We start from the raw sequence: 27,440 nt of genomic DNA, 5'->3' as shown, positions 1-27,440 counted from the left end.
AGGCCCGGGGCCATGGCCTTCACAGACCTGCTGGACGCCCTGGGTGGCGTGGGTCGCTTCCAGCTCGTCTCCACGGCCCTGCTGCTGCTTCCCTGCAGCCTGCTGGCCTGTCACAACTTCCTGCAGAACTTCACGGCCGCCGTGCCCCCTCACCACTGCCAGAGCCCCGCCAACCACAGTGCGGCCGCCGTCTACGGCTCGGGGGCCTGGCTGAGAGCCACCGTACCCCTGCACCCGCTCGGGCTCCCCGAGCCGTGCCGGCGCTTCACACGGCCTCAGTGGGCCCTCCTGAGCCCCAACGCCTCTGTCGAGGGGGCAGCCACGGAGGGCTGCAAGGACGGCTGGGTGTACGACCGCAGTGTCTTCCCGTCCACCATCGTGACGGAGGTCAGGTGGGGCCAGGGGCTGCGGGGTTGGTGGGGGCTGAGCCCCAGGCCGAGGCTGGAGCGTCCCTCCCTCCCCCGCAGTGGGACCTGGTGTGCGAGGCCCGCACCCTCCGCGACCTGGCTCAGTCCGCCTACATGGCCGGGGTGCTGGCAGGCGCCGCTGTGTTTGGCAGCCTTGCAGACAGGTGAGCCTTTGGGGGCGAGGGTTTCCCCAGTCTGTTCATTAACTTTTCTCTATTAAAGTTTATTTTAAACTAAAATTTAAAATAATATGTATTTTAATGTATTTAATATGTATTTAAAATATTTATTTTAAAGTAGATATATGTATTATATAATTTATTATATAATACATTCGCATGGTTCAAGATTCCAGAAGGTACAAGTGGGTATGCAGGCCAGCGTTCTCCCTTCTGCCCTGCACTCCAGTAATTCCTCTAGGGCAGCCTGGTTCTGTGTATCTCACAGAGATGTTTTATGATTTTATACAATCCAAGGCTGGGCAAGCTGCAGTCCGTGGAGTCGCAAAGAGTCAGGCACGACTGGGCGACTGAACAACAGTCCTGAGCACGCACATGTGCTCCATCCCCCTTTTTCATACAAACGCGGGCACAGCCCACACATGCTTCTCTATCAAGATTTCATTTCACTTCATTCGTGGCCTCTGCGTGTTGCTTCAGACAGCTATCCCATCCTGCCTACATCCAGGCTGCACTCCACTGTGTGGGTGAGCCACTGCTGACTACCTGAGGGTACAGAGACGCCCCGAAGTGCAGCGCACACCACGGCTCTGATGGAGTTGGCATCCTTCCCTCCTCTGTCCTCTTTCCCTTCCCTCCCTGCTTCACCTCCCCTTCTCTCTCTCTCCCCCTCTCCTCTCCCCGCCCCACAGCCCCTCCTCTCAATCTTCAGGTTCTGGGGTCTCCAGGACTGCAGACCCACACCCTGGACTGTGCTGTGTGCCTCAGCCGCCTCGTGGGTGGCCCTGTCATAGCCCCTGTCGCCCTGTGTCATGACACATTGGGTCTTTCTCTGAATGAGCCTGTATCTTATGCATAGTGTCTTCTTTGTCACCAGCCCCCAGCTCAGACCTACCCCTTAGAGGTCATCAATGGACATCTGTGCAACAGAATCAATGATGAACGATGGAATGAATGAGTGTAACATGCGGTGTGTGAAAAAGAAGTGCTGCCCACCTGGCCAAGCTAGGGCTACAGCCCTGGACCCTCACTTACAAATGGGGCAATGCCAAGGCCCTGCTTCCCTGGCCTTGGATTCCTTTACGGTATAACAAGCCCCACCTCGCCCTGGCCCCGCCAAAATGACCAATTCAAATGAAGACCGGCTCCTGGGGTCCTGCTCCCATCAGCCTGAGCCCCCTCAAGGGCTCACACACCATGAGTTCTGGTTCGAGGGCTACCCCCTGCCAGGAGGTCACTCAGGGGACCCTCTCATAACCCTCTGCACCAGCTTCTGGGCCTCTGCAGAATCTCTGCCTTCCCCCAAATCCTGGGAGAGTGGGGTCTTGGTCGGGAGCTAGAATTCTCCTTGAGTGAAAGAACGAAGGCAGGAAGGTGTCTCTTCATCCCCGCGCTCCTTCCACACCATGTTCTCCCTCCCTGGCCTCTGCCAGGGCCTGGGCCCCAGCAAGTGCGCTTCTCTTAGGATGAGTGGCTTTCAAATTGGGGGGTAGGGGGTGGGGATAAGTAGCTTCCTCTCATCCTCCCTCCACGACAGCCATGGGGGAAGCTGCTGCCACCTCGGAACCCTAACCTGGGCTTATGGCCGGGCTCAGGCTGGGCCGCAAGGCCCCCCTGGTCTGGTCATACCTGCAGCTGGCAGTTTCGGGGGCGGCCACGGCATACTTCAGCTCCTTTGGGACCTACTGCTTCTGCCGGTTCCTGATGGGCATGACCTTCTCCGGCATCATCCTCAACTCGCTCTCTCTGGGTGAGTCCAGCCGTGGAGGGGACTGGAGGGGAGGGCCTGGCAGGGGCAGGAGGGCAGTGGCAGCCCCACTGGTGCGCCTCTTTCCCGTTTCCTTGTGGTGGGATTCTCATCCGGTGACCTCAACTCACAGCCTCCCACCAGGGTTCTCAGGAGACCTGGGTTCTCAGCGGGGCCTGCCAGCAGTGAGCTGGGAACCCTGCGTTGCGATTTGCATGTCTGCGAGCTGAGAGGGCTGAGTTCCCTTCTTGTGTGAATTAGTCAGCAATAACCACTTACTAAGGACCTACTGTGTGCCAGGCTCCTGTGGGGCTTAGCGTGGGGACATGGAAACGAGGTGAGACACAGGGTCCCCGGGGTGGGTGGCAGGCATCCCGAAAGTATGTGGATCCCAAAGAGGCGAGGCTTCCCCTTGGGGCCGCTGGCGGCCTGGCCTCCTGGGTGCCAGGTGGGAACATCCCCACCCCACACTGACAGGCTCAGTCGTCACTCCAGGCTGGTTCCAGTGGCTGTGGCAGAGAGCCGTGTGGGCAGAGGAAGCCCAGCCTGGACGCAGGCCCGCCCCCTGCCTCTAATTACTTGGTTTGTTGGGGTCGTTTTTCCCAGGGTAGTGGGGAATCTTGGGGCCGGAGAACTAGGATGCTCCAGGTCACACTCTGGTCACCTCTCCTCCCCACATCCGGAAATTGAAGGGTGCTGAGCTCACGGTGGGACCTCAGCAAACCCCAGCCTACCTGCCTCATCCTTCAGGGTGGGCGTCCAGCCATGGCTCATGGAATCTAAAGGCAGAAACAGTCGTCCCAAATCCATCTCCTGCTAGAATCACCTGTATAATACACATGCCTACACACACACATACCCCATATACACACATTCTGACATACACACATGCACACTTCTAACCACAACACACACCCCTGCACAATATATAATGTGTATATTGTATGCACAATTGTGTACACCTCTACACATACACACATACCATAACACACACGCATATACACATACTCCTACATACAGACACACACATGCTCCTAACCATTACACACACACCATACACACTCCTAACCACAAGACATGCACCATATACACACATCCCTACACACACACACGAACACACACACACACACACACACACACACACTACTAGGTGTGGGAGGTGGAGAACAAGTAGATCCTGCTCTGAAGAGCCCATGTTCTCCTGCAAGAAGACAGATAAACACAAATAAGCGAACTGCATAGTGTGTTAGAAGGTGATAAGTGTTACAGAGCCCAGAAAGGGGATGAGAGCGGCCAGGCGAGGGGCTGGGCGGTGGCGGCCTGAGGCGGAGAGAGCCTGCAGTTTTATTGGCTCAGGGCAGGGCTCGCTGAGAAGGGGTCACTTTGACCAAAGCTTGAGGGAGGTGAGGGAAGGGGACCTGTGGCCACCGGGGGGGAACGTTCCAGACAAAGGCCCTGAGGCAAGAGTGTGTCTAGAGGACTCAAGAGCAAGGAGGTCCTCGTGGCTGGACAGAGCGGAGGTGGGTGACAAGCAGGGCTGGGGCGACGGCCGCAGATCCTTAGGCCTGGGCCTTGAAGGACGTTGGCTTTGACTCCGAGTGAGGCAGGAGCCTCTGGAGGGTCCTGAGCTGAGGACAGGCCTGACTTGATCCCACTTGGCATCGTCCAGGACCCCTCAGGCTGCCATGCGGCTCGAGGACAGGAGCAGGAAGGCCGGTCTGAGGCTCATCCGGTCACCTGGCAAGAGGCGAGGCTGGAGTGAGCCGGGGTTAGCACAGGGGGAGGCAGGAAGGTTCAGTTAGGCTCTGAGGTTCTGCAGGGAGAAGCCACAGGGCTTGCCAATGGACTGGACACACGAGCTGGCTGCTGCCTGAAAGCAGCATCCTCTTCCGTTTATTCTGGTTGCTTCGTGAGAGTGTGCCTGCTCTATGTCACCAGGCCCCCATGGATGGACATTTAAATTGTTTCCAAGCTTTGCTATTTGCAAAAAATCATGTAATTAAAAGGGGCTCCCCTGGTGGCTCAGATGACAAAGAATCTACCTACAGTGCAAGAGACCCGGGTTCGTTCAATCCCTGGGTCAGGAAAATCCCCTGGAGAAGGGAATGGCAACCCACTCCAGTATTCTTGCCCGGAGAATTCCATGGACAGAGGAGCCTGGCGGGCTATGTATAGTCCACGAGGTCACAAAGAGTTGGACACGACTGAGCAACTAAGACAGACAGACACATGTGTAATTAAGTCATTATATTCCCTTTTCAACCAACTGTTCACAGCCTTGGCCCGTTTTTCCTTTTGGCGTGTTAGTTGTTTTCCTATTGATCTGTAAGAATTCTTCCCAGATTAGGGAAAGTCACCCTTTGACTGTTATTTGAAATGGTATTTTTTTTTCCTGTCTTTTTTGCTGAAGCTATGACTCTGCTTACAATGGGTATTTTTTTTTTAAGCAGAGACTTCTTACTTTTATGCAGCTCTTTTTGGTCTTCCCTTTTGTTGTCTCTGGGTTTTGTGACATTCTTGGAAAAGTCTTTCCTGACTCTAAGATTGAAAAGACATCTAGCATGGTTTCTTCTAATATTGTTATGCTTTTATTGTTCTATTTAGCTCCTTTTAACATGTATGTATTTATTTTCGGCTGTGCTGGGTCTTTGTTGCTGCACAGGGACTTTCTCTAGTCTTGGGCGATGCTCTAGTTGCAGCGTGCAGGCGTCTCACTGCAGCGGCTCCTCTTATTGCGGAGCAAAGGCTCTAGGCTCAGGCTTCAGTAATTATGGTGCCCAGGCTGAGTTGCCCCATGGCATGTAGCATCTTTCTGGACCAGGAATCGAACCCGTGTCCCCTCCCTTGCAAGGTGGATTCCTAACCCTGGACCACCAGGGAAGCCCTACATGAAGCTCTTTAGTCCACCTGGCATTTGTCTAAGGGTAAGGACTGAGGTTGGGACATCTTTGTCCGTGCTCATGCCTCTCTGGAATGATTTCCAGTGGCCACAGAGTCATTCTAAAGGAGCGGGGAGGCTTGAATTAAACACCCATGTGAGCAACGAGCCCCACTGAGCCTGGCATGGTTTTCTCCGCAGTCGTGGAGTGGATGCCCACCCGGGGCCGGACCGTGGCGGGGATCTTGCTGGGGTACTCGTTCACCTCGGGTCAGCTCATCCTGGCGGGCGTGGCGTACCTGATCCGCCCTTGGCGGTGGCTGCAGTTTGCGGTCTCTGTCCCCTTCCTCATCTTTTTCCTCTACTCTTGGTACGTTCTGAGCAGAGAGGGCTGGGGCAGAGTGCACCTGTATAGCCAGGCCCTCACCTGCCCCTGGGGGAGCCTTGGGGTGGGCAGCGACTGGAGTTTGGGGGACGTGGTGGGGATGTGCAGAAGTGAGGACATGGGCTCACGAGGACCATGCATGGCTGTGGGCAGGTTCAGAATAGAACCCCTTACATTACTGAGGGGCTCCAGAATACACTGAGAGCTTTGCCTTCATCAGCTCCTTTGCGCCTCACAACAACCCCAGGGAATTTTATAGGAGGAGCGATGAGGCAGCCCAGGTGGATCCATGACTTCTTCAAAGCCACATACTGGGAGAGACTGGGATTGCCATATACAAGTTAGGGCTTCCTGGTGGTTCAGATGGTAAGGAATATGCATGCAGTGCAGGAGACCCAGCTTCAGTCCCTGGGTCAGGAAGAGTCCCTGGAGAAAGGAATGGCTACCCACTCCAGTATTCATATCTGGAGAATTCTATAGACAGAGGAGCCTGGCAGGCTACAGTCCACAGGATTGCAAAGAGTTGGATACAACTGAGCAACACACTTTCACTTTTTTTCCATATGTAAAGTAAATAACAAATAAGGATCTACTACATAGGATAGAGAACTCTACTCAGTACTCTATAATGACCTATATAGGAAGAGAATCTAGGAAAGAGGGGATTTAGGTGTATGTATGACTGTTTCACTTTGCTGTTATGGCAGAGAGTAGCACAGCATTATAAATCAACTGTACTCCAGCAAAAATTTTAAGAAAAAAAGAAAATTAACTACAACAAACAACCAAAGGAAAACAAATAAAAAAGCCATTTACTGGGGTCAGAACCAGTCTCAAAACCAGATCTGTGGACACCTGAAGGCCCATGTCGTCTCTGAATACACTGTAGAGATTCTCTGAGAGATGTGCTGCAAGAAAGAGAGGCCGCGCGTCCCCCAGTTTTCCCGATTCTGCCGACAGCAAGGGTTTTTCCTTTTTTCTGGGGTCTGGAAGGTGAAAGAGGGTGTGCTCTGGTTTGAGGAATGGCATGAGTGCCACTCGGCCCATTCAGTGCCCCGGTGGCCATCAGAGGGCATCACAGGGGCCATTTCAGTGCCACTCATTCTCCATCCTTCTCTTGGTCCCAGGTGGCTGCCAGAGTCGTCTCGATGGCTCCTCCTTCATGGCAAGACCCAGGTAGCTCTGAAGAACCTGCGGAAGGTGGCTGCGATGAACGGGAGAAAGGAGGAAGGGGAAAGGCTGACCAAGGAGGTAGGCAGGTCTGCTGCAAGTTAGGGGAGCACCAGTTTTCAGTCTTGCTGGCAGCCTCGAGATGTGCTAGGATTTGGTGACTTGCCAGGACTCACCATCCAGGTGAACAGGCTGAGAATAAATAGAGTGGGAAGAGATCCAGTGGGACGAAGATGTTTAACCACAGAATGGCTCTGTGATCTGGGGTAAATCATTTCACTGTTTTGTTTATCAATCTGTCCATTCATGGGATGGGGAAATAACCCATTCACATTTAGCCAGAAATTCAATAAAATAAAAATAAAAATCCTAAGATGAAATTATCAAATAATCAATAACAAAAGTACTATTTACTATGCATACCATTTATGATAAGATAGCTACTATTTATTATAAATAAATACATTTATCAAGCCAGTTGCTTGGTACCGTGCTAAGGGTTTTCTGTACACAATCTCATTTAATGCCTCACTTTTTTCTTGTTGGCTGCTCTGCGCAGCTTGCGGGATCTCAGTTCCCCAACCAGAGACTGAACGGGGGCCGTGGCAGTGAAAGCGCCAAGTCCTAATCACCGAACCACCAGGGGATTTCCTAATGCCTCACTTTTAAAGATGAGGAATCTGATGTTTGGATTACCAAGTCACCCAACCCTTTGGATCCAGAGGGAACAGGCAGGGAAATAATAACTTACGCAATCTGCTTAAGAAAACACAATAGGAGGTGGCAGAACCCCTGGGAACCTGCCTCCTTAACCACCGGCTGAGACTGTCTCAGACTTGACACCAGGAGTGGGGTCTGAGGGTGCCCCTGATTATTTCAGCCTAATCAGTGGGCAGCCCAGGAGCCCTGGGACTCAGGTTGGAGGCTCTGCTTCAACTCAAAGTCCTGGAACCAGCCTGGGGAGGAGACAAGGGTCAACCATCCTGCCAGGGCTCTCGACCTTGGCCCTCCCCTAGGAATAGGATCGCAGATCCCGCCTCCCCCTGATCAGACTTTCCTTGCCCAGGTGGTGAGCTCCTACATCCAGAGTGAGTTTGCAGCTGGTCGCCCCTCCAACTCAGTCTTGGACCTCTTCCGAACCCCAGCCATCCGTAAAGTCACGTGCTGTCTCATGGTGGTCTGGTAGGTATTGGGCTCCTGTCCAGGACTTTGACCCAAGGCCAGGACACGCCAGTGTCCCCACTGACAAACTCTCAAATACTTAATGTAATGCACAGAGGGCCTTGTGAAGTCAGTCCTGTTCCCCGTGCTTTCTCCCATGTCTTCCGAGTGTCCAGGGTCCTCTGGGCCCCTGCTGGTTGCTAAGACCTAAGGCCGTGCATAAGATACCCCTGCTGACCTAGGGAACCCACATCTAGAGATGGGTCTCACCCAGCTGGGGGCACCGACTGAAATCAGCCAGGCAACTTGAATAAAATACACCTGGTTGTATCCTAATATGCCTCCAGAGGATTCTGGGAAGTTCCCCACTCTGGCAAAGCACTTGTGTCCCTGTGCCCTGCAAATGTGGGGTTGTCCCCACACTGAGCATTCAGAGGGCTTCTGCCCCCAAAGTGCTGCCTGTGAGGCCGTTCTGGGCCTGGGCAGCCAGAGAGCTCCTCAGGACCCAGGTGCTGGGAAGACTTTCAGCTGGGGCGCTCACGTCTTCACAGACCAATCCTTATATGCCCCACTTTCTAATCCCCAGTTGAGCACACGCATTATTAAGCAAAGGATATGAATGGAAACCAGTTAATTTTTGACTGGGTGTCCCTCAGCCCTCTCAACAATCACTTTAGTTTTCATATACTGTATTACTTTCATGTTGCTATGTAACAAATGACCACAACAGCTGAAAACAATACCATTTTTTTCATTAATTGAGTTTCTTTAATGAAATATCAATGATACAGAAGTACATTTGAAGTCTTAAGAAATACCCAGGTTCAATAAACTAACAATGTCTTTTAAGCAACAATTTCCCCCTTTTTTAAATTAATTTATTTTTTTAATTGAAGAATAATTGCTTTACAGAATTTTGTTGTTTTCTGTCAAACATCAACATGAATCAGCCATAGATATATGTATGTCCTGTCCCTCTTGAACCGCCCTTAAAACAATACCATTTTTTAAAAGTTCATTTTGTTGAAGGATAGTTGGTTTATAGTGATTTACAGTGGTTGTTAGTTTCTACTGTACAGCAAAGTGACAGTTATATTACATATGTTTATACATTCCTTTTCATGTTCTTTTCCATTATGGTTTATCACAAGCTATTGAATACGGTTCCCTGTGCTATTCTGTAGGACCTTGTTGTTTATCCATCCTATATGTAACAGTTTGGATCTGCTAATCCCAAACTCCCAGTCCAACCTCCCCCTCTTCTCTTCCCCCGTGGCAACCGCAAGTCTGTTCCCTACATCCTGAGTCTGTTTCTATTTCATGGATAAGTTCCTTTGTGTCATATTTTAGATTCCACACAATATCCATTTATGAGCTTATAGTTGCGTAGGTCAGAAGTCCAGGCACAATATGGTTGAGTTCTCTCTTCAGGATTTTCGTACAAGGCTGAAATGAAGACGGTGGGCAAGCTGCATGGGAAGAATTCACTTTCAGATTCATTCAAAGTGTTGGCTGCGTTCAGTTCTTTGTTGTTGTGGGACTGACATGTTCATTTCTCCACTAGTTGTTAGCCAAGGGCCACTCCGGGAGTTGGTGATGGACAGGGAGGCCTGGTGTGCTGCGATTCATGGGGTCGCAAAGAGTTGGACACAACTGAGAGACTGAACTTAACTGAACTCTCAAGTCACTGAGGCCATTTATATTCTTGCCATATGGCCACCTCCATCTCAAAGGAGAATTTTCATCACAGCAAATCCTTCTCACATTTCGAGTCTCTGATTTCCCCACCTTTGACCTCTATATCCAGAATTAAAGGATTTCTATGACTAGGTCAGGTTCACCCAGAAAAATCCGTCATTTTTCTCTCTTATTTTTTAAACTGAAGTACATAGCTGATTTACAATGTTATGTTAGTTTCAGGAGTACAGCAAAGTGATTCAGTTATACATTATTTATTTTTTTTAGATTCTTTTCCCTTATAGTTTATTACAAAATATTGAGTATAGTTCCCTGTGCTGTATAGTAGGTCTTTGTTGGTTATCTATTTTGTGTATAGTAGGTATATATGTTAATCTCAAATTCCTCCACTTTTCCCCATAAAAACTGTGAGTTTCTTTTCTGTCTGTGGGCCTTTCTGTTCCATATATAAACTCATTTGTATCATTTGCTAGATTCCACATATAAGTGATATCAAATGATATTTATCTTCCTCTGTCTTACTTCACTTGACGTGATAAACCTACCATGTTGCTGCAAATGACATTATTTAATTCTTTTTTGTGGCTGAGTAATATTCCACTGTATAAATATACCACATCTTCTTTATTTTATTTAAAAAAATTGTATTTATTCTTTTTTTTTTTTTTTGGCTGCACTGAGCCTTCGTTGCTGCAGTGGCTTTCTCCAGTTTCGGAGAGCGGGGGCTGCTCTCTAGTTGCGGCACACGGCTTCTCACTGCAGCGGCTTCTCTTGTCGTGGAGCACGGGCTCTAGGGCACGCGGGCTTTAGTATGTGGCACATGGCCTCAGTTGCTCCACAGCATGTGGAATCTTCCTGGGCCAGGGATCGAACCCATGTCCCCTGCATTGGCAGGTGGATTCTTAACCCCTGCACCACCAGGGAAGTCCTACCACTTCTTTATCCATTCATGTGTCCATGGACATTTTGGTTGCTTCCATGTCTTGGCTATTGTCGATAGTGCCCACAAGAATGACTGTTACCTTTTCCTGAAGTTTTTTCTCCTTTTCTCCATCTTCACTGACTCACACGGCTGGGGATAACCGGGAGGGATGGCAGGAGTTTCTCAGTAAGTGGTTTGGGGGCTGATGCTGGGCCCTGGTAGGAGAGAGCCCACTGCCACTTTCTGTTTCTCCACTTCCCCTCTCCCTACACTCCTGGGTCTGTGCCAGCATGTCCTGCAGAGAAATAAGACCTATGCAGGTGGGTCATTGAAAGGTTGTTGTTGAATCATGCAAAGACACCGGGATTCTTGGCCCCCGGAGGAGAAGAATTCAATCCAGGGCCAGAGACGAGGCTTGATCGCTCAGAGCTTTTGTGTAATAAAGTTTTATTAAAGTATAAAGAAGATAGAGAAAGCTTCTGACATAGGCATCAGAAGGGGGCAAAAGAGTACCGCCCCTCCCCCCGCCCCGGCCCGGCTAGTCTTCAGCTGGATGTTATATAGCCACTGCTGCTGCTACTAAGTCACTTCAGTCGTGTCCGACTCTGTGTGACCCCATAGACGGCAGCCCACCAGGCTCCCCAGTCCCTGGGATTCTCCAGGCAAGAACACTGGAGTGGGTTGCCATTTCCTTCTCCAATGCAGGAAAGTGAAAAGTGAAAGTGAAGTCGCTTAGTCGTGTCCGACTCTAGCGACCCCATGGACTTCAGCCTACCAGGCTCCTCCGCCCATGGGATTTTCTAGGCAAGAGTACTGGAGTGGGGTGCCATTGCCTTCTCCGGTATATAGTCACTAGCAGTCTGTTAATGAAAGAAAGGAATGTCTTAAAATTCAGAATGGCACCAGGACCCTCACCCATAAGGTGCATTTTGGGATAATCTTGGCACCAAATGGTTTATCCTGGGCCATAAAATGATTAACTTGAATCTTGGAGAAGGGCAGACCACCATACAAATAGTTTCATTTACATAGATTAGGGGAACAATATCTGAGTATAACATACTGGTGTGTCAAGTAGGTTCTGAGCCAAGAGGCGGAACCGACTTGAAGACAGAGTTTGGGGTAAATGCATAGCACATTAGCATAGCTTAAGACAAACATTTCCGTATGAAAAAGGCATTGGTTATTTCTAGGTTTGAGAACAGTTAACTTCAGGGGAAACCAGGTGTCCTTATGGCAACACAGTATTTGAAGAGAAACCTCCTTTTAAATTTGTATAGAGAAGGAAAAAAATATCGCTAGTTTGTTTCCTCCCGCCGCTTAAGAGAGATAAAAATGTCTGACACTTGCAGGCTATTTCCTCCGTTTGGAGACCCCTGGCCTCCCTGCCTGTTACCCTCTCATCATGAGGGCCCATCTCAAGCCCCTTCCTCAGGGACATTTTATTTTGTTTCATGTCCAGAAAGTGTCATAAAATACACATAACATAAACTTCAGCATCTTAACCATTTTGGGGGGCATGTCACGTGGCAAACGGGATCTTAGTTTCCAAGGATCAAGTCTGTGCCCCTGCAGTGGAAGTGTGGAATCTCTACCACTGGGCCACCAGGGGAGTCGCAGCATCCTAACCGTTGGTAACTGGGCAGTACCTACCACATTGTTGTACCACCGTCAGCAGAACTCTTTTCATCTTTCAACACTGAAGCTCTGTACTTATTAAACAATATCTCCTCCATTCCTGCTCCCCCTCAACCTCTGGCAACCAGCATTCCATGTCTGTGGACTTGACCACTCCAGGGGCCTCCCGTAAGTGGAATCATACGATACTTATCTTTTTGTGAGTGGCTTATCTCGCTTAGTATAATGTCCTCAAGACCCATTTGTGTTGTAGCATAGTCAGGATTTCTGCCTTTTTCAGGCTGAGTCATTGCATGTGTAGACCACTTGCTGTTGATGGTCACCCGGCTTGCTTCCACATTTTGGCTATTGTAAATGACACTGCTGTGAACATGGATGTACAAGTAACTCTTTGAGTCACTGTCTCAGGGACCTCGTAAGTTTCTGTGGAGACCCCAAGTGTTGGAACTCCAGGCCAACAGAGTCAGTTTGGCTGTGAACCCCGAGATCTTAGCTCCCCGGCCAGGGATCGAAACCAGGGCACGTTAGTGAAAGAGCCGAGTCCTAATCACTGGTCCACTGGGGATGTCCCTCCCTCCAATTCTTTTTTTTTTTTTTTAAGAATAACAAAAATATTTTACTAAAACATAGGATTTACAGAAGTTTCCAGACAAGCCATATAAAACGGTCACAAGCTTTTTCTTGAACCTCCCTTGATAATTCAGGACATAATTCTTGATGTCCTGTCCAAATCAGATCAGCCGCTGAAGCCTGGAGACGGAAGGGCTGGAATGGTGCTGGCTGGACTCAGGGTGGCTGGAAAGGGATGTGGATGGAGGAGCGTGGGCTCCACGGCCAAAATCAGAGGCTTAGGAGACCAGGAGGGAGTATCCTGCCAAGCCAGGGGATTTTCGCTCCCCCCTGATGTAGTCAGGTTCTGGGAATATTTTGATGGTAGAGCCAGCAGAGGAGTCCTATGCCGTTCACCCTTGGGTGCCCTCAGATCCAGGACAGTGAGCTCTGGGCTGAAGCAGGACCATTCTGCCTCCTCTTCCAGGTTCTCCAACTCCCTGGCTTACTACGGCCTGGCCATGGACCTGCAGAAGTTTGGGCTCAGCGTGTATCTGGTACAGGTCCTATTTGGCGTCATAGACATCCCGGCCATGCTGGTGGCCACCACCACCATGATTTACGTGGGCCGCCGGGCCACAGTGGCCTCCTTCCTCATCCTGGCCGGGCTCATGGTGATCTCGAACATGTTTGTGCCGGAAGGTGAGCTGCCTGCTTCTGCCTTTGGGGTTGAGGGTTTGAGAAGCAACAGACACTGTGCAGGAACAAGGCTGAGGGATATTCTTCTGGATCTGGAAAGAAAGTGACTATAGACTACTGGAGTTTAGCACTAGGACCTAGTGACTCAGGAGAAGGCAGTGGCACCCCACTCCAGCACTCTTGCCTGGAAAATCCCATGGACGGAGGAGCCTGGAAGGCTGCAGTCCATGGGGTCGCTGAGGGTCGGACACGACTGAGCGACTTCACTTTTACTTTTCACTTTCGTGCATTGGAGAAGGAAATGGCAACCCACTCCAGTGTTCTTGCCTGGAGAATCCCAGGGACAGGGGAGCCTGGTGGGCTGCCGTCTATGCGGTCACACAGAGTCGGACACGACTGAAGTGACTTAGCAGCAGCAGCAGCAGCAGGACCTAGTGACAGTATCACAGTGGAGAATCTACAAAGGACATGAGTCTTCGCCCTCAGAGCATTTACTGTCTTGCCAGAGAGATTAGAATGATGGATAAGAACACCAGGGCTGCCCTGGTGACTCAGATAGTAAAGAATCTGCCTGCAATGCACAAGACCTGGGTTTGATCCCTGGGTTGGGAAGATCCATTGCAGAGTGGAACGGCTATCCACTCCAGTATTCTTGCCTGGAGAATTCCATGGAGAGAGGAGCTTGGTGGCTATAGTCCATGGAGTCACAAAGAGTTGGACACAACTGAGCAACTAACATCATCACTTTTCATTTCACTAAGGTAAGCTGGAGAGGCAGAGGGCGGGCTGGCATGTCCCCCTGGAGCCTGGCTAGGCACTTGAGAGTCTGAACTTCCACCAGCCGGATCTGAAACAGTGGTTTGCAAAGCTGGCTGCAATCATCACCAATCTGGAGACCTTTGAAAACTCCCAAAGCCCATGGGCTCCAGGCCAAGGCAACCAGTCTCAAAGAGAGGGACCCAAACCTCAGTATTTAGTCCAATGATCACAGCATGAAGCCAGGCTTGCATATCAGAGGCCTGAGCAAAGCCAAGGGCCCAGCTGTAACCCCCAGTTCTGCCACCATGGCCTTGGGCGGGTTGTTTGATTTCTCTGTGCTTCAGTTCCTACCCTGAAGAATAGATGTGTGTGTGTGTGTGTGTGTGTGTGTGTTAGTCACCCAGTCATGTCTGACTTTTTGTGACCACCATGAACTACAGCCACTGGGCTCCTCTGTCCATGGGATTCTCCAGTCAAGAATACCAGAGTGGGTTGCCATTCCCTAGTCCAGGGCATCTTCCATTCCAGGGATTGAACCCAGGTCTCCTGCATTGCAGGCAGATTCTTTCAATCTGAGAGGGAATGGTAGAATAGATAGATTATTACTATTGAAATTTTGACTTATTTTCTTCCAATCTTTTTTCCCATTCATAGATTTTATACTTGACATATTTGAGATAAATATATACATAATACTATAAATAGGATTATATATGTATATACTATACATAGTTATCTATATAAAACATATCTCTTTTCACTATTTGTTGTAACACAAATCTGCTTTTCCGCATTAATGAAAATGTTTCATGACCCTAATTTTTTATACTATTTAGTATTTAACCTGATTGGTGTTTTTCAACTCTAGCTGCACATCAGACTCCCCTGGGGGGTCTTTTAAAAATACCCAAACTTGAACCAGCCCCAGGAGGCTTTGATGTACTGGAGATGGAGCAGGGCGCAGGTGTGGGTGTTTATAAAATCTCCTCTCCTGATTCCAGCGTGCAGTGGGAGCTGCCCCCAATCCAGAGGACGTGCCATAATTTCTTTGACTATCACCCTGATGTTGGGCTTGTCATTGGAATTTTGCTGCATGATGAATAATGATGGTAACAGCAAACTTTCAATGACACTGAGCATTTTCCCCTCATTTTACAGATGAGGACAGGGAGGCTCAGAGAGGTTGAGTCACAGTGGCCAGGTCACCCAGCTGAGTCAGAGCTGGGTTGGAACCCAGGCCTAACTCTGCAGCTTGGCCTGCCTTTCCAAAAGGACTGTGATAGATGGAATAAGGCATCTTATTATAAGGAGGGAGGCAGAGGGCAGAGAAGGGTAGTGTGCAAGCTTCTGGGTCCCTGGAGGTAGAAACCCCCCCATCCTCCCCTCCATGTTCTGCAACCAAAGCTTCTACCCCCAGGGCTCTGCCTCCTTCTCCCTCTGCAGGTTCTGAGCCTCATCCACCCTCCTCCCCAGGATTCCCTCCCCCTCCAGCCCCACCCTGCTGTGCCTCCCTGCTCCCCTTTTGGGCTCTGGGCTCCGCCTGCAACTCTGTCCCCCTGTCCCCCAGATATGCAGAGCCTGCGCACGGCCCAGGCGGCACTGGGGAAAGGCTGCCTGGCCAGCTCCTTCATCTGCGTGTATCTGTTCACCGGAGAGCTGTACCCTACGGAGATCAGGTGGGGACCTGGGGGCAGGTGAGGGGGTACACAAGGGTGCTGGCCCCAAACTTGGAGGTCCTCACTCCAGGCTGGCGCCTGCTGGGCTTGCTGAAGCAGGACCCGCTCTCTGTCCTGCTCTGCCCCCAACACCCAGGACCCGGCGAGCCAGGCCCTCCGGGCGTCCAGGCCACAGCGGCTAACCCGGACCCCCTGCTCCGACAGGCAGATGGGAATGGGCTTCGCCTCGGTCAACGCCCGGCTCGGGGGCCTGGCAGCGCCACTGCTCACCATGCTCGGGGAGTTCAGTGCCGTCCTGCCGCCCGTGGGCTTCGGGGCCCCCTCGATCCTGGCCGGGCTGGCCGTCTGCTTCCTGGCTGAGACGCGCGACGTGCCCCTGGTGGAGACCATCGAGGCGATGGAGAGGAGGTGAGGGGCCTCTGGGCACAGTCTGGGTGGGCAGCGGAGACAAGTGCAGGTCCTCCACGTGCCGCTAACACATGGTCTGGTGGCGACAACAGAGCCCAAGAGACCAGCGTGCTGCCCGCCTCCATTTTCCCACAGCGAACGGTGAAACGGAAATAAGAATAACCTACAGACCAGGAAAAAGAGGACGAGTTGAAGCGAAATGTGGCAGAGCAGTGGGGTGATGTTTAGTGGGAGGAAGAGGCGCCCCAGTTTGAAGCAAAGACCAGCCCACGAGGTTGTCCGCTGGCTGTCCACTTTGGCTCTAAGCTTTCTGGCAGCAGAAAGGGAGACCCCACATTGACGACTCTTTTCAGAGAGGACGGGGAACACCAGTTCCTCGGAGAAAAGGAGGTTTTTCTCAGCAGCTAGCACTGGAAGACGTGTCTCTAACGCGTCTTCTCAGGGAGATCACTGTGTGAGCTGACAGGGATGTCCTTGACAATGTTTCTAAAATAAGACCAGAGGGGACTTGTGTGGCTTCTTGAGGCATTTCTCACCAACAAGGGCTCCAGGATGAGCCTCAGTTTTAGGGTGCCAGGAGACCTCTCTGGGTCCAGCTTGACGCCACAGCTGAACCATCTGTGCCCAGAGGCCTGTGTGCATGGACTGTGTTTGCATCCCTTCAAAATAAACCCCCATGAATTTTCAGGAGCTCCAGTGGTTAGAACTCTGTGCTTCCATTGCAGGGGGCACAGGTTCAAGCCCTGGTTGGGGAACTAGGACCCTGTAAGCCTTGCGGGATCCATAACCCAAACCATAAACATCCCATTTCTACCCTGAGCTGTGGACAAAGTCTGGATTCACGTAGATCAAGGATACAGATCTTGACAAGTCCTGTCAATTCTACCTCCAAAATATATTTTGAATCTGTCCATCTCTCTCCACTTTCCTGGCCACCATCATCTTTTGTCTGAACAATCACAAAAACTTAAGATCCTCCCCTGCCCCTCTCCTCTTTCCTCTCTACACAGGTGCTGGTGTGAAGGACTTATCCTGTGAGTAGAATCACAGCAGTTGTCTCCTCAGAACCCTTTCTTGGTCTTTATTGCACTGAGGATAAAAATTGAAACCTTACGAAACTCTCAGGATGTGGTCCCTGCCCACTCTCCCATGTTCGACCCCTGCCCACCACCAGGGGTCCCTGTCTGGAATGCTCTTCCTTCTGCTCTTAGCCCCTACTCGTCCCACAGAACAGATGTAGGTCCATGTATCCCAGGGTCTAGTAAGCATTTGTCAATAACCCAGTCCGGAACCTGTTCGCAGGTGCTCTGAGATGTTGCCTGAGGGCCCCAGGTACTTGGAAGAGAAACTGGAGAAGTGTCCTTCCCTAATATGACAGAGAGAACCACTGTAATGGTCTGGCCTTGGCATTTTTAAAATCAGATTTTGCTTGCCCTGGCTATAGAAAAATCTGAGTAATGCCAAATGAAATTCTGGTTTTAGGTAATATACTTCCCTTTGACCTTGCCAGGAACAATTAATTATGAAACTACAGTATGTTGTTACTGGCTATGAACCAACTGAATTTGGGGCACCATTTGCCCCGAATAATTTTGATTTTTATAGCAATTGACAACAAGCGATTCTTTCTCACAGCGATCTACGGTTTGGGTCTGATCTAGCTGGTGCTGTCAGGAGTCCCCTCCTCCCAGGGGTGAGGAAGAGCTTGTGACTGCCACAGTACGAGAAGTTCTCTTAAGCATGACAAAGTAGTCCCGTATTTTGTGTTGCTTTTGTTGTTTATTTTTATAGTTGTATATATACATATGTATACACACATGCTTGTGTGATTTGGAACAATCTCAAACAGAAGTGCTAGTGTTGGACAAAGAACTTTTCTTTTCTGAACCATATGGAGAACGTTGTTGAAATCTCTTTCAAATATGTTCGTGTGTAATTTTCCCAAGGGTGTTCTCCTGCATGAGCACAATACAGCCACCACATACAGTCAGAAAGTTAATGTTGCTACGTGACTACCATTTCACCCTCAGACCTCATTCAAGTCCTCCCCAGCCACGTCCTGTAGAGCAGGAGGGTCGGGTTCAGAATCACAAGGGGCATTTAGTTGTCGCGTCTCTTTCAGGCTGGAGCAGGTCCTTTGCTCTTTGACTTCCACTACTCCAGCAATTACACAGGATTTTATATTTGGAAGCACTAATAAGACTCCACAAAGCACACTTATTTAAGGTTGTCATAATTCAAAGGATACAATATGGCAGGAGGAAGAAAATATAGGCTAACATCGGGAAGGGCCAGAGCACTCAGTACACCTGCCAGGGTCCTCAGAGCCGCCGGGATGCCATTCATTCCCGCATCACAAGCCATCAGGATGTGGGTCTCCATCTCAGGGAGGCAAGCACAAGCTTGCTGAAGGGTCTTTTCCATTCCGTTGGTCATAGCCCAAACCAGCCTGTGTAATCTGGTAAGCCGGACGTAGACCACAAATCTATAATTTTCAATCAACAGTGTAGACAGACTGGTAAGAGGCTGCCTCCAACAGGAGATTTAGACTTGACCAGCATATTATAAATGATAGAAGCTAGTACCTGGGCTTCTTCAGTGGCCAGTCCAGGGTTCTTCTCGACTATTCTTGTCCAACCAAACATGAGATGGCAGCATCTGGACTTGCTCTGGTTTGTTGGGGAAGGAGAGGCAAGAGACAGCCTTTCTGATGAGACAGTTGAGTGGAGTTTCAACCATTTAGACAATAAGAATTCAGAACTTCTCAGCCCCTCTCATTTTTCTGTTTCTAATCTCATCAGATAGTTATGAATGCCGGTCACAGGCCTAGGATGTTAAAGATTAAGGTGAAAAGAAAATGCCTGTTTCTAAAGTTCAAGTTGCTCATCCTCAAGACCCTTCATCCATCATGAGACCAGATACTGTTTCTCAGAGTATCTGAATGCCTGATGTGGTCCAGGGCTCAGCCCCAGTTGGGTCTATGCCCTAGTTTGTTGGAAAAAATAGCAAAAAAGCAGTTGACTAATCCTGTTTTTTTTTTTTTTTTTTAAAGGCCCTTTTATGTAAGAATAGAATATTCACAAAGAAGGAAATGCCAGTAGGAAGTAAACAGAGAAAAAATATCCACTTCAGTCATAATCAGAGAAATGCAAATAAAACCATATGATGTCCTGTTTTAAATATTCACTAAGGAAACATTTTCAATGCAGGAGATGTACAGATAGCAAGGAGGAAACTCCTGCAAGCTTTCTGGAAGGTTCTTTGGCATTACTGACCATGAGTTGGAAAATTTTTCACAAGCTTCTAGGCAGCAATGACATTTCCAAGACTCTGCCCTAAAAAAAGTAGCTGAAATGTGGACAAAGTTTATTTACAAGGATATTCATCATCATGCTTAATGTATCAGAAAAAAATGTCAACTCTCCAAATATCCAGCAATTTAGATAACCTATGATACACTGTGCACCAGTTAAATGTTATGCTGAGGAGGAGTGTTTAATGGCATGGGGAATGTTTACAACATTCAAACAAATGTTTACAACATACAAACAAATGTTTTCAGTGTATTATCATTAGGATATTTTCCTAATTATGTCAAGAAATAGAGACTCAAAGAGAAAAAACGTATATTAAAATGGTGACAGTGGTTGTCTCAAAGTATAAGTGATATTTTATTTTTTTCCTGGCTGCTTTATATTTAGAATTTTTTTCTCCAAATTATCTGCATTGAGCAGGTTTTCTTTGGTAATCAAAGAGATGAGTCACACAGTGAAAAAAATTGTAAGAATTCAATTAGGCCATTTCCCATTTCCCAGGCCTAGAAGTGAGGGAAGGAGCTGGGTGAAGCTGAAGCTCCCCTAAGCTTGTGAGGTGTCAGGAAAACCTGGAAGAGAGGTAGCCTGGCCTGAGAAAGTGCCAAAGGTCCAACCAGTGACCGTCCATGAAGCTCTTCCCACTGGTGGGGGGCATGGAGAGGTGAAGGGTGGAGAGAAAAGTTCAGCCTTTCAGCAGAGGTCTGGTTTCCACCAAGGCCAAGGGCCAGGCTCTTGGTCAGCTAGGACCTCCGGCTGCCCTCCCACCCATAGTGAGCACCAGCTGCATGGCTGACCCAAGCATGTTTTTAATGCTTACCTTGAGAGTGTGGAGTCCTAATCATTGTGTGTGTGTGTGTGTACTATATTTCAGATATATATATATTTTATACTGTATTTCAGATACTTAAAAAAAGAAGACCATTGATAATTCCCTGGGGATCCAGTGGTTAGGACTCCACGCTTTCACTGCTATGCTCTGGGTTCAGTCCCTGGTCAGGGAACTAAGACTCTGCAAGCTGCGAGGCACAGCCAAAAAAAAAAAAAAAAAGACTATGGACTACATGAAGAGGCTGCCTCTGGTTGTCTTTGCTCATTTGATGAGTTTCAAAAATAACACTGAGCAAGCCTACCCATTGCAGCAGTTGAATGTGGAGAATGTCTGCCTCTGGGTTTTTAGGAATCGTCTTTGAAAGGGAAGAGGAATCTATTAGACAGAATTGGAGAGAACCACCTCTCACTCCCCACCACAGGCACTTAGCAGACAAAACCAACAAGCTTCTGTCCCTCAATGACCCTGAGGGACAGAAGTCAGAAAAACGAGGCTTAATGGGCAGAAAAGAGAGATGCAGAACAGTAAAACGAGAAGAAAAATGTTTCTTTGTGATTATGTTAGGCCATGATCACACAGACACAAAGGCTTAAACCATTGAACTAAAAAATCAGAAATAGAATAAGTAAGGATTAAAAATAAAAAAAAAACACTGATGAAATGTTTTGAATATGCAACAAGTTCTAAAAATGGAACCAGCTGAAACTGGACAGGAGAATCTGGCAAGCTATGTGAGTGATTAAGACAAGAAGATAAGAAAAACTAAGTAGAAAAATAGACAGTTCTTAGTCTGTTCAAGAGGAGGATGAAATAAACAGAAGGAGGTCAGAACACAAATCATTTCAAAGACTAGAGGGTTGAATAGGAAACAGCAGCAGAACTGGATGTGATCAGGGACAGGCAGCCCTGGGGACAGCCCTCGGGCTACTGGGAGGCTATTGCAGTGACCTCCCTGCCCTCATCCTCACCTGACTCCTCCCTGCCTGCCTCCTGAACGACTGACCTCTACCTGGGCCAGGGCCCAGTCCTGGGGTCTCACTGGTGCCCCTGGTCCCTGGGCAAGCCCGGCCCAGCAGCAGAAAGTGGGCTGAGCCTGGTGCCCTGTTCACCAGCTGCGTGACCTGGGGTGTGTGTCTGGCCTCAGGTCCTCATCCGAAGACTCTTTGACTTGGCATCCTTTCCAAGTCTGGCTGATACCAGCCAGGCCAGCCCCTGGTAGCTGTGGACCTCAGGAGAGAGCGAGGGAGTGGATGGGACGGTGGGAGGCGCCTGCTGAGGTTCCTCACAGGGACGAGAGGACGGGTCACCTTCTTTGGGGACTTTGGGACAGCGGAGATACACCTCCTGTACGTGGAACAAATACACCCTTGCCCACAATGCTCGCACTCCCTGCCCCTCATCACCTCCTTTTAATGTCATTTGTCTTTTCATTTCAACAGAGTCAGAGAACGCCTGTCTAGGAATGATGCAGAAGAGAAGGGTGAAGAAGTTTCTCTTCAGCAGCTGGGAGTCTCGCCCCTCAAGGAAACCATCTAAGCTGCCAACAGCCTGGCACTTGCTGGCAGCGCCCCAGCCAGTGTCCAGTTTCCTCCAGTTTCTCCTGGCGCTGATGGGGGCAAGACTGGCTGAGGACTAGGGCGGCTCTGCAGAGCCATGAGAGAGAGCTGCCCTGACAGCAAGGCTGGGGCTGCTGGAGAAAACCAGCCAGCAGCGGCCCGGCGGCTTTGTGAAAGCATAGAAAAGAGAAACTGTGCCCAGGGGCCCAAGAAGGCACCGTCTTCCTTTCCAATCCCTGACTCTGCCCCTTAAAATCCTCTCTGTTCATCCTTGTCCCACGTGGAAATGCCATGTCTTTGGAGGGTTAAGGTGATGTTTCTGCCCCTCGTTGTCCCTGGAGCAGCCCCTGCCTGCTGGGTTCCGGGAACTTCAGGACTCACTGCGCTCACTCATTTGGCATTAACTCTTTCCTGCCTTATATGATTAAAGCTCTTCCCTGGTGTGTGACTTGTATCTTCCCCTGGCAAATGTCTCCCCAGCAATGGGCCTGGGAGACAGTACAGTCTCCACACACAGTTGACGAGTAAATGATGCAGCCAGACTCGGGCGATGGATAGAGACCTCCACCCGTCACTGGCATTCCTAGCAATTCCACTTTGCAGAAATGGATTGTGTTTCGGTTTCCCAGGAGTCAGGCAGAAGATCGAGTCCCTGGTATGACACAGCACCCCTCGGAGCTCAGATCCAGTATTAAATATATTTTGAAAGATTAGAGACAAGTTGGAGAAGGCAATGTCAGCCCACCCCACTGTTCTAGCCTGGAGAATCATGTGGACAGAGGAGCCTGGCAGGCTGCAGTCCATAGGGTCAGAAAGAGTTGGACACGACTGAAGTGACTTAGCAGCAGAAAAAAGTACAACACAAATTCAAATTGCATTATTTTTATTATCTTAGTAAAAAAAAAAGAAGTAAATACTAAGACATTGTAATATTTTCGTGGGGTATTTCCATGGAGTGTTGGAACAAATACAGAGGTGTAGAGATAACCTGTTTCTCTCTCTTCTTTTAAGTGATTTTTGCCACTGTTTTTGAAGTTTTAGCAAACTACAGGTGGCCCTCTGGGGGGCTCCGAAGAGCTCTGGTCCTTTATGTCTCAGCACAGAAAGAATTCAGCGAGAGGCGAAGTGATAGATAAGAAGTGATTTGTTAGAGCAGGATGATTTTGAGGCTTACAAGCAGGAGGGGGAGAGGGTGCTGCCCTGAGAACTTAGCGAGCTACAGTTTTATAATCAAAAGAAGAGTGGGGAGGGGGAGAAGACCTTCTTTGTCGTTCTTGAGTAGACGTCATGCTTGCAACATCAGCTCCTCCTCCAGGTTGAGCAGGAGAGTTTTTTGTTGTTTCTACATGGTCAAGTCAGGACTGTAGAAATTATTCCAGGTCTCTGTAACAGTGAGTACTTTTCTGTAAATCATCATTTTTTATGTGTACAGAGAGTATGCCCTAAGGATCATTAACTTGCTGAGTTCACAGGGAAGGACGCGGGTCTCCTGCTGCCATTGTTTTAGTGTTCTGGAGCATATTTCTTGCTTCTGTTACATCGTTTTGTTGCTAAGCAAGCCTGCTTGGTTTTGTGGGTAAGCAAACCTGCTTTCTTGTGTAACTTAGAGCAGCCTCCTGTGTTTTTTTAAATTACAACCCCCTAGTGGGATTAACTATTTCATCACCTACCTTGTTCCTTACTCTGTCCTTAGGAATATGACACTATGGCAAGTTTGAAAGACAGAGTGAAACAATCAGCCAGGACCTCCACCCCACTCTACTCGCCCTCATGATTAGTCATCTGTTGCTGCTTTACAAATCATTGCAAAACCTGGGGGCTTAAACAAATGATCAGATCAGTTGCTCAGTCGTGTCCGACTCTTTGCAACTCCATGAATCGCAGCACGCCAGGCCTCCCTGTCCATCACCAACTCCCGGAGTTCACTCAGACGTTTCTCATGATGTACTCTGCATATAAGTTAAATAAGCAGGGTGACAATATACAGCCTTGACGTACTCCTTTTCCTATTTGGAACCAGTCTGTTGTTCCATGTCCAGTTCTAAGTATTGCTTCCTGACCTGCATACAAATTTCTCAAGAGGCAGATCAGGTGGTCTGGTATTCCCATCTCTTCCAGAATTTTCCACAGTTTATTGTGATCCACACAGTCAAAGGCTTTGGCATAGTCAATAAAGCAGAAATAGATGTTTTTCTGGAACTCTCTTGCTTTTTCCATGATCCAGTGGATGTTGGCAATTTGATCTCTAGTTCCTCTGCCTTTTCTAAAACTAGCTTGAACATCAGAAAGTTCACGGTTCACATATTGCTGAAGCCTGGCTTGGAGAATTTTGAGCATTACTTTACTAGCGTGTGAGATGAGTGCAATTATGCGGTAGCTTGAGCATTCTTTGGCATTGCCTATCTTTGGGATTGGAATGAAAACTGACCTTTTCCAGTTCTGTGGCCACTGCTGAGTTTTCCAGATTTGCTGGCATATTGAGTGCAGCACTTTCACAGCATCGTCTTTCAGGATTTGGAATAGCTCAACTGGAATTCTATCACCTCCACTAGCTTTGTTCATAGTGATGCTTTCTAAGGCCCACTTGACTTCACATTCCAGGATGTCTGGCTCTAGGTCAGTGATCACACCATCGTGATTATCTGGGTCGTGAAGATCTTTTTTGTACAGTTCTTCTGTATATTCTTGCCACCTCTTCTTAATATCTTCTGCTTCTGTTAGGTCCATACCATTTCTGTCCTTTATCGAGCCCATCTTTGCATGAAATGTTCCTTTGGTATCTCTGATTTTCCTGAAGAGATCTCTAGTCTTCCCCATTCTGTTGTTTTCCTCTATGTCTTTGCATTGATCGCTGAAGAAGGCTTTCTTATCTCTTCTTGCTGGTTTCTGTGGGTCAGGAATTCAAGAAGGGTTCAGCTGGGTGGCTCTAACTCAGGAATTTCATGAGGTTGCAGTCATCTAAAAGCTTGACTGGCATTGGAGGATCCATTTCCAAGGTCATTCACCCACATAGCTGGCAAGTTGGAGCTGGCTGTTGGCTGGAGGCTTCCGTTGCTCTCTCCGAAGGCCTCTATTGGACTGCTGAAGCATTCCCATAACATGGCAACTGGCATCCTCCATAAGATGTGATCCAGAGCTCAAGACAGAGTTCAGAATGAAAGCCCTTCGTGACCTTACCCTCAGAAAGCACACACTTCTGCTACATTCTACTAATCACTCAAGTTAGCCCTGACTCATGCCAAATGAATCTACTTGTGGCCTCGGATATCAAGAGGTGAAGGTTTTTGGAAGGAGGTTTTGGAGGTTGGTGCCATACTCTCCCCCAACACTCTGACTGTGGTTATGGCAGGGTATTTCCTCCCCAGACTTCACCTACCACCTTAAAGCCTTCAGACAGTGATAATAATATTATTCAGACATTTTAATCTTTTTTCTATGTGTGTGCACTAAGTCGCTTCAGTCATGTCTGACTCTTTACAACCCCATGGACTGTAGCCCACCAGGCTCCTCTGTCCATGGGATTTTCCAGGCAAGAACCCTGGAATGGGTTGCCGAGCCCTCCTCCAAGGGATCTTCCTGACCCAGGAATCAAATCCACATTTCTCAAGTCTCCTGCCTTGCCAGTCAGGTTCTTTACCGCTAATGCCACCTGGGGAGCAATTCACATGTAAAAATTCAAACTTGAGAGGAAAGTGCCTGGAAAAAATGTGAAATTTTCTTCCCCGTACTCTGTCGATTCCCACGCTCTCTTCACAGTTAGAGGTAAATTCTTTCAGAATGTTTTTTCTTCTTGTGATCTTGGGCAAGTCACTTGACTGCTCTGATTCTCAGTTTCCTCAACTGTAAATTGAGGGGAAATAAGGCCTACCCAACAGAGTTGTCGTAAGGATTAAATGACATCATATATACAAATAACCTTACCTGGCACCCATCAAACGTTCAGGTAGTACCTCTCCTGGCTAAAAGTCAAGTAGTCAGTAACTTGACTGACTGACTGACCTGTGGCAGAGCTGTAATTTGAACCCAGGTCTGCATTTCCATTATTTTGGTCATCTGGTGTGAACAGCCAACTCACTGGAAAAGTCCCTGATGCTGGGAAAGATTGAGGACAGAAGGAGAAGAGGGCATCAGAGAATGAGATGGCTGGATGGCATCACCGATGCAATGGCCGTGAACTTGGGCAAACTTTGGGAGATGGTGAGGGACAGGGAAGCCTGGTGTACTGCGGTCCATGGGTCGCAAAGATTCAGACACGACCAGGCAATGGAACAATAACGACAACTATGTTTCCATAAAACCATTCATTTCCCATTATTCCAAGTACCTATCTGTCCCAGTGCTATCAGTTACTAAGTGTGTAAACTTGAGCAAGGCATTTAGCATCTTAAAGCTTAGCTTACTTCATCTGTAAAATGGGGACAATACCCTGTGTGCAGGGAAACTGCTTTAGTGAGCAAATAACTCAGCTCTGCTGATGTATGACAGGTGTGCACAGGAATGACCAGAGCAAGAGGCACTTGTCTACTAAGATTCTTCTAGTCTTTAGCCACAGAAACTGACTCTGCCTAAACTGAATCCCAGGAGAGGTTTTTCTGGACAGTTGTTGGGTGAATTCACAGACTGGAAGAAAAAGCGAAAGGATCTGAGCAGCCCCAGGGCTGCTCAGCAAGAGTGCCCCAGCCTTAGTAGACATCCAGGGCCCTGTGGGTGATGGTGCAGCTCTGAGCATCTTCCGCCTCTGATTCCTCACTTAACATTTTCAAATCCTTGGATAGCATCTGACTTGCTTTACTTGGTTCTAGTGCATTCTGAACACATGGATCAGAAAGCCTCAACCAGGATGGGGTATAGCCCGCTCAGAGCCATGGGAGAACCGTGGGTCTGACAGCCTGCTGGGTTACAAACTATTTCCTGCGGAAAATGAGAGACCTGAATCTTGATGGAGAAGTTGCCATTAGCCTGGTGGGGAGTGGCGGGAGGGGGTGGAGGGGGTGGGAGGATGGGAGGTGGGGAGTGGCGGGAGTGGGGCAGGGGTTGGGGGGGTGGGGGCTGGAAGGTGGGGGGAGCAGGGGTGGGAGGGGTGGGGGGCGGTGTGGAAGGGAGTGGGGAATAGTCCCATGAAGAAGAAAGGGCAAAAGCAGGGACAAAGAAGTAAAGAGAGTGTGATTCATATTAGAAGATGCAAGGTGGAATCCTGTGGCTAGATGAGCTCAGAGCAAAGGTAACAAAGCCCCCCACACCCAGTCCTTGTGGTTAAAGAGGCTGATTCCATGGCCAGCCTGACCAATCAGAACATGCCATTTCCTCAGCACCAAGGTTTGGTGCAGGGAGGCCTTGTGACCCAAGGAGGGCCAATCAGATTCACTTGATGAGGGTTTGGAGGAAGATATCCTCTGGATCCTGACCCTGGAGGTCTTCAGCAAGAGATCCATGTCCCAGGTGGCAGGCTCTGGAGGCAAACTGTC

At 48.9% G+C, this 27,440-nt stretch overlaps 1 protein-coding gene across 1 annotated transcript; it reads left to right on the top strand.

Moving 5' to 3' along the window:
- The first annotated feature begins 12 nt into the window (after positions 1-12).
- On the top strand, positions 13-21,955 carry LOC102282820 (solute carrier family 22 member 20). Its single transcript, XM_005894059.2, has 10 exons — positions 13-387; positions 468-571; positions 2,182-2,336; positions 5,413-5,581; positions 6,724-6,847; positions 7,833-7,948; positions 13,222-13,436; positions 15,760-15,868; positions 16,073-16,276; positions 21,859-21,955. The coding sequence occupies exons 1-10, from the start codon at positions 13-15 to the stop codon at positions 21,953-21,955; spliced, it is 1,668 nt and encodes a 555-aa protein (XP_005894121.2).
- Positions 21,956-27,440: the final 5,485 nt, after the last annotated feature.

This window comes from Bos mutus, chromosome 22 (assembly GCF_027580195.1).
Source record: "Bos mutus isolate GX-2022 chromosome 22, NWIPB_WYAK_1.1, whole genome shotgun sequence".
Classification (NCBI taxonomy): domain Eukaryota; kingdom Metazoa; phylum Chordata; class Mammalia; order Artiodactyla; family Bovidae; genus Bos; species Bos mutus.
The sequence above is the reverse complement of the archived record's forward strand: the minus strand, read 5'-3'. Positions and strand labels throughout refer to the sequence as shown.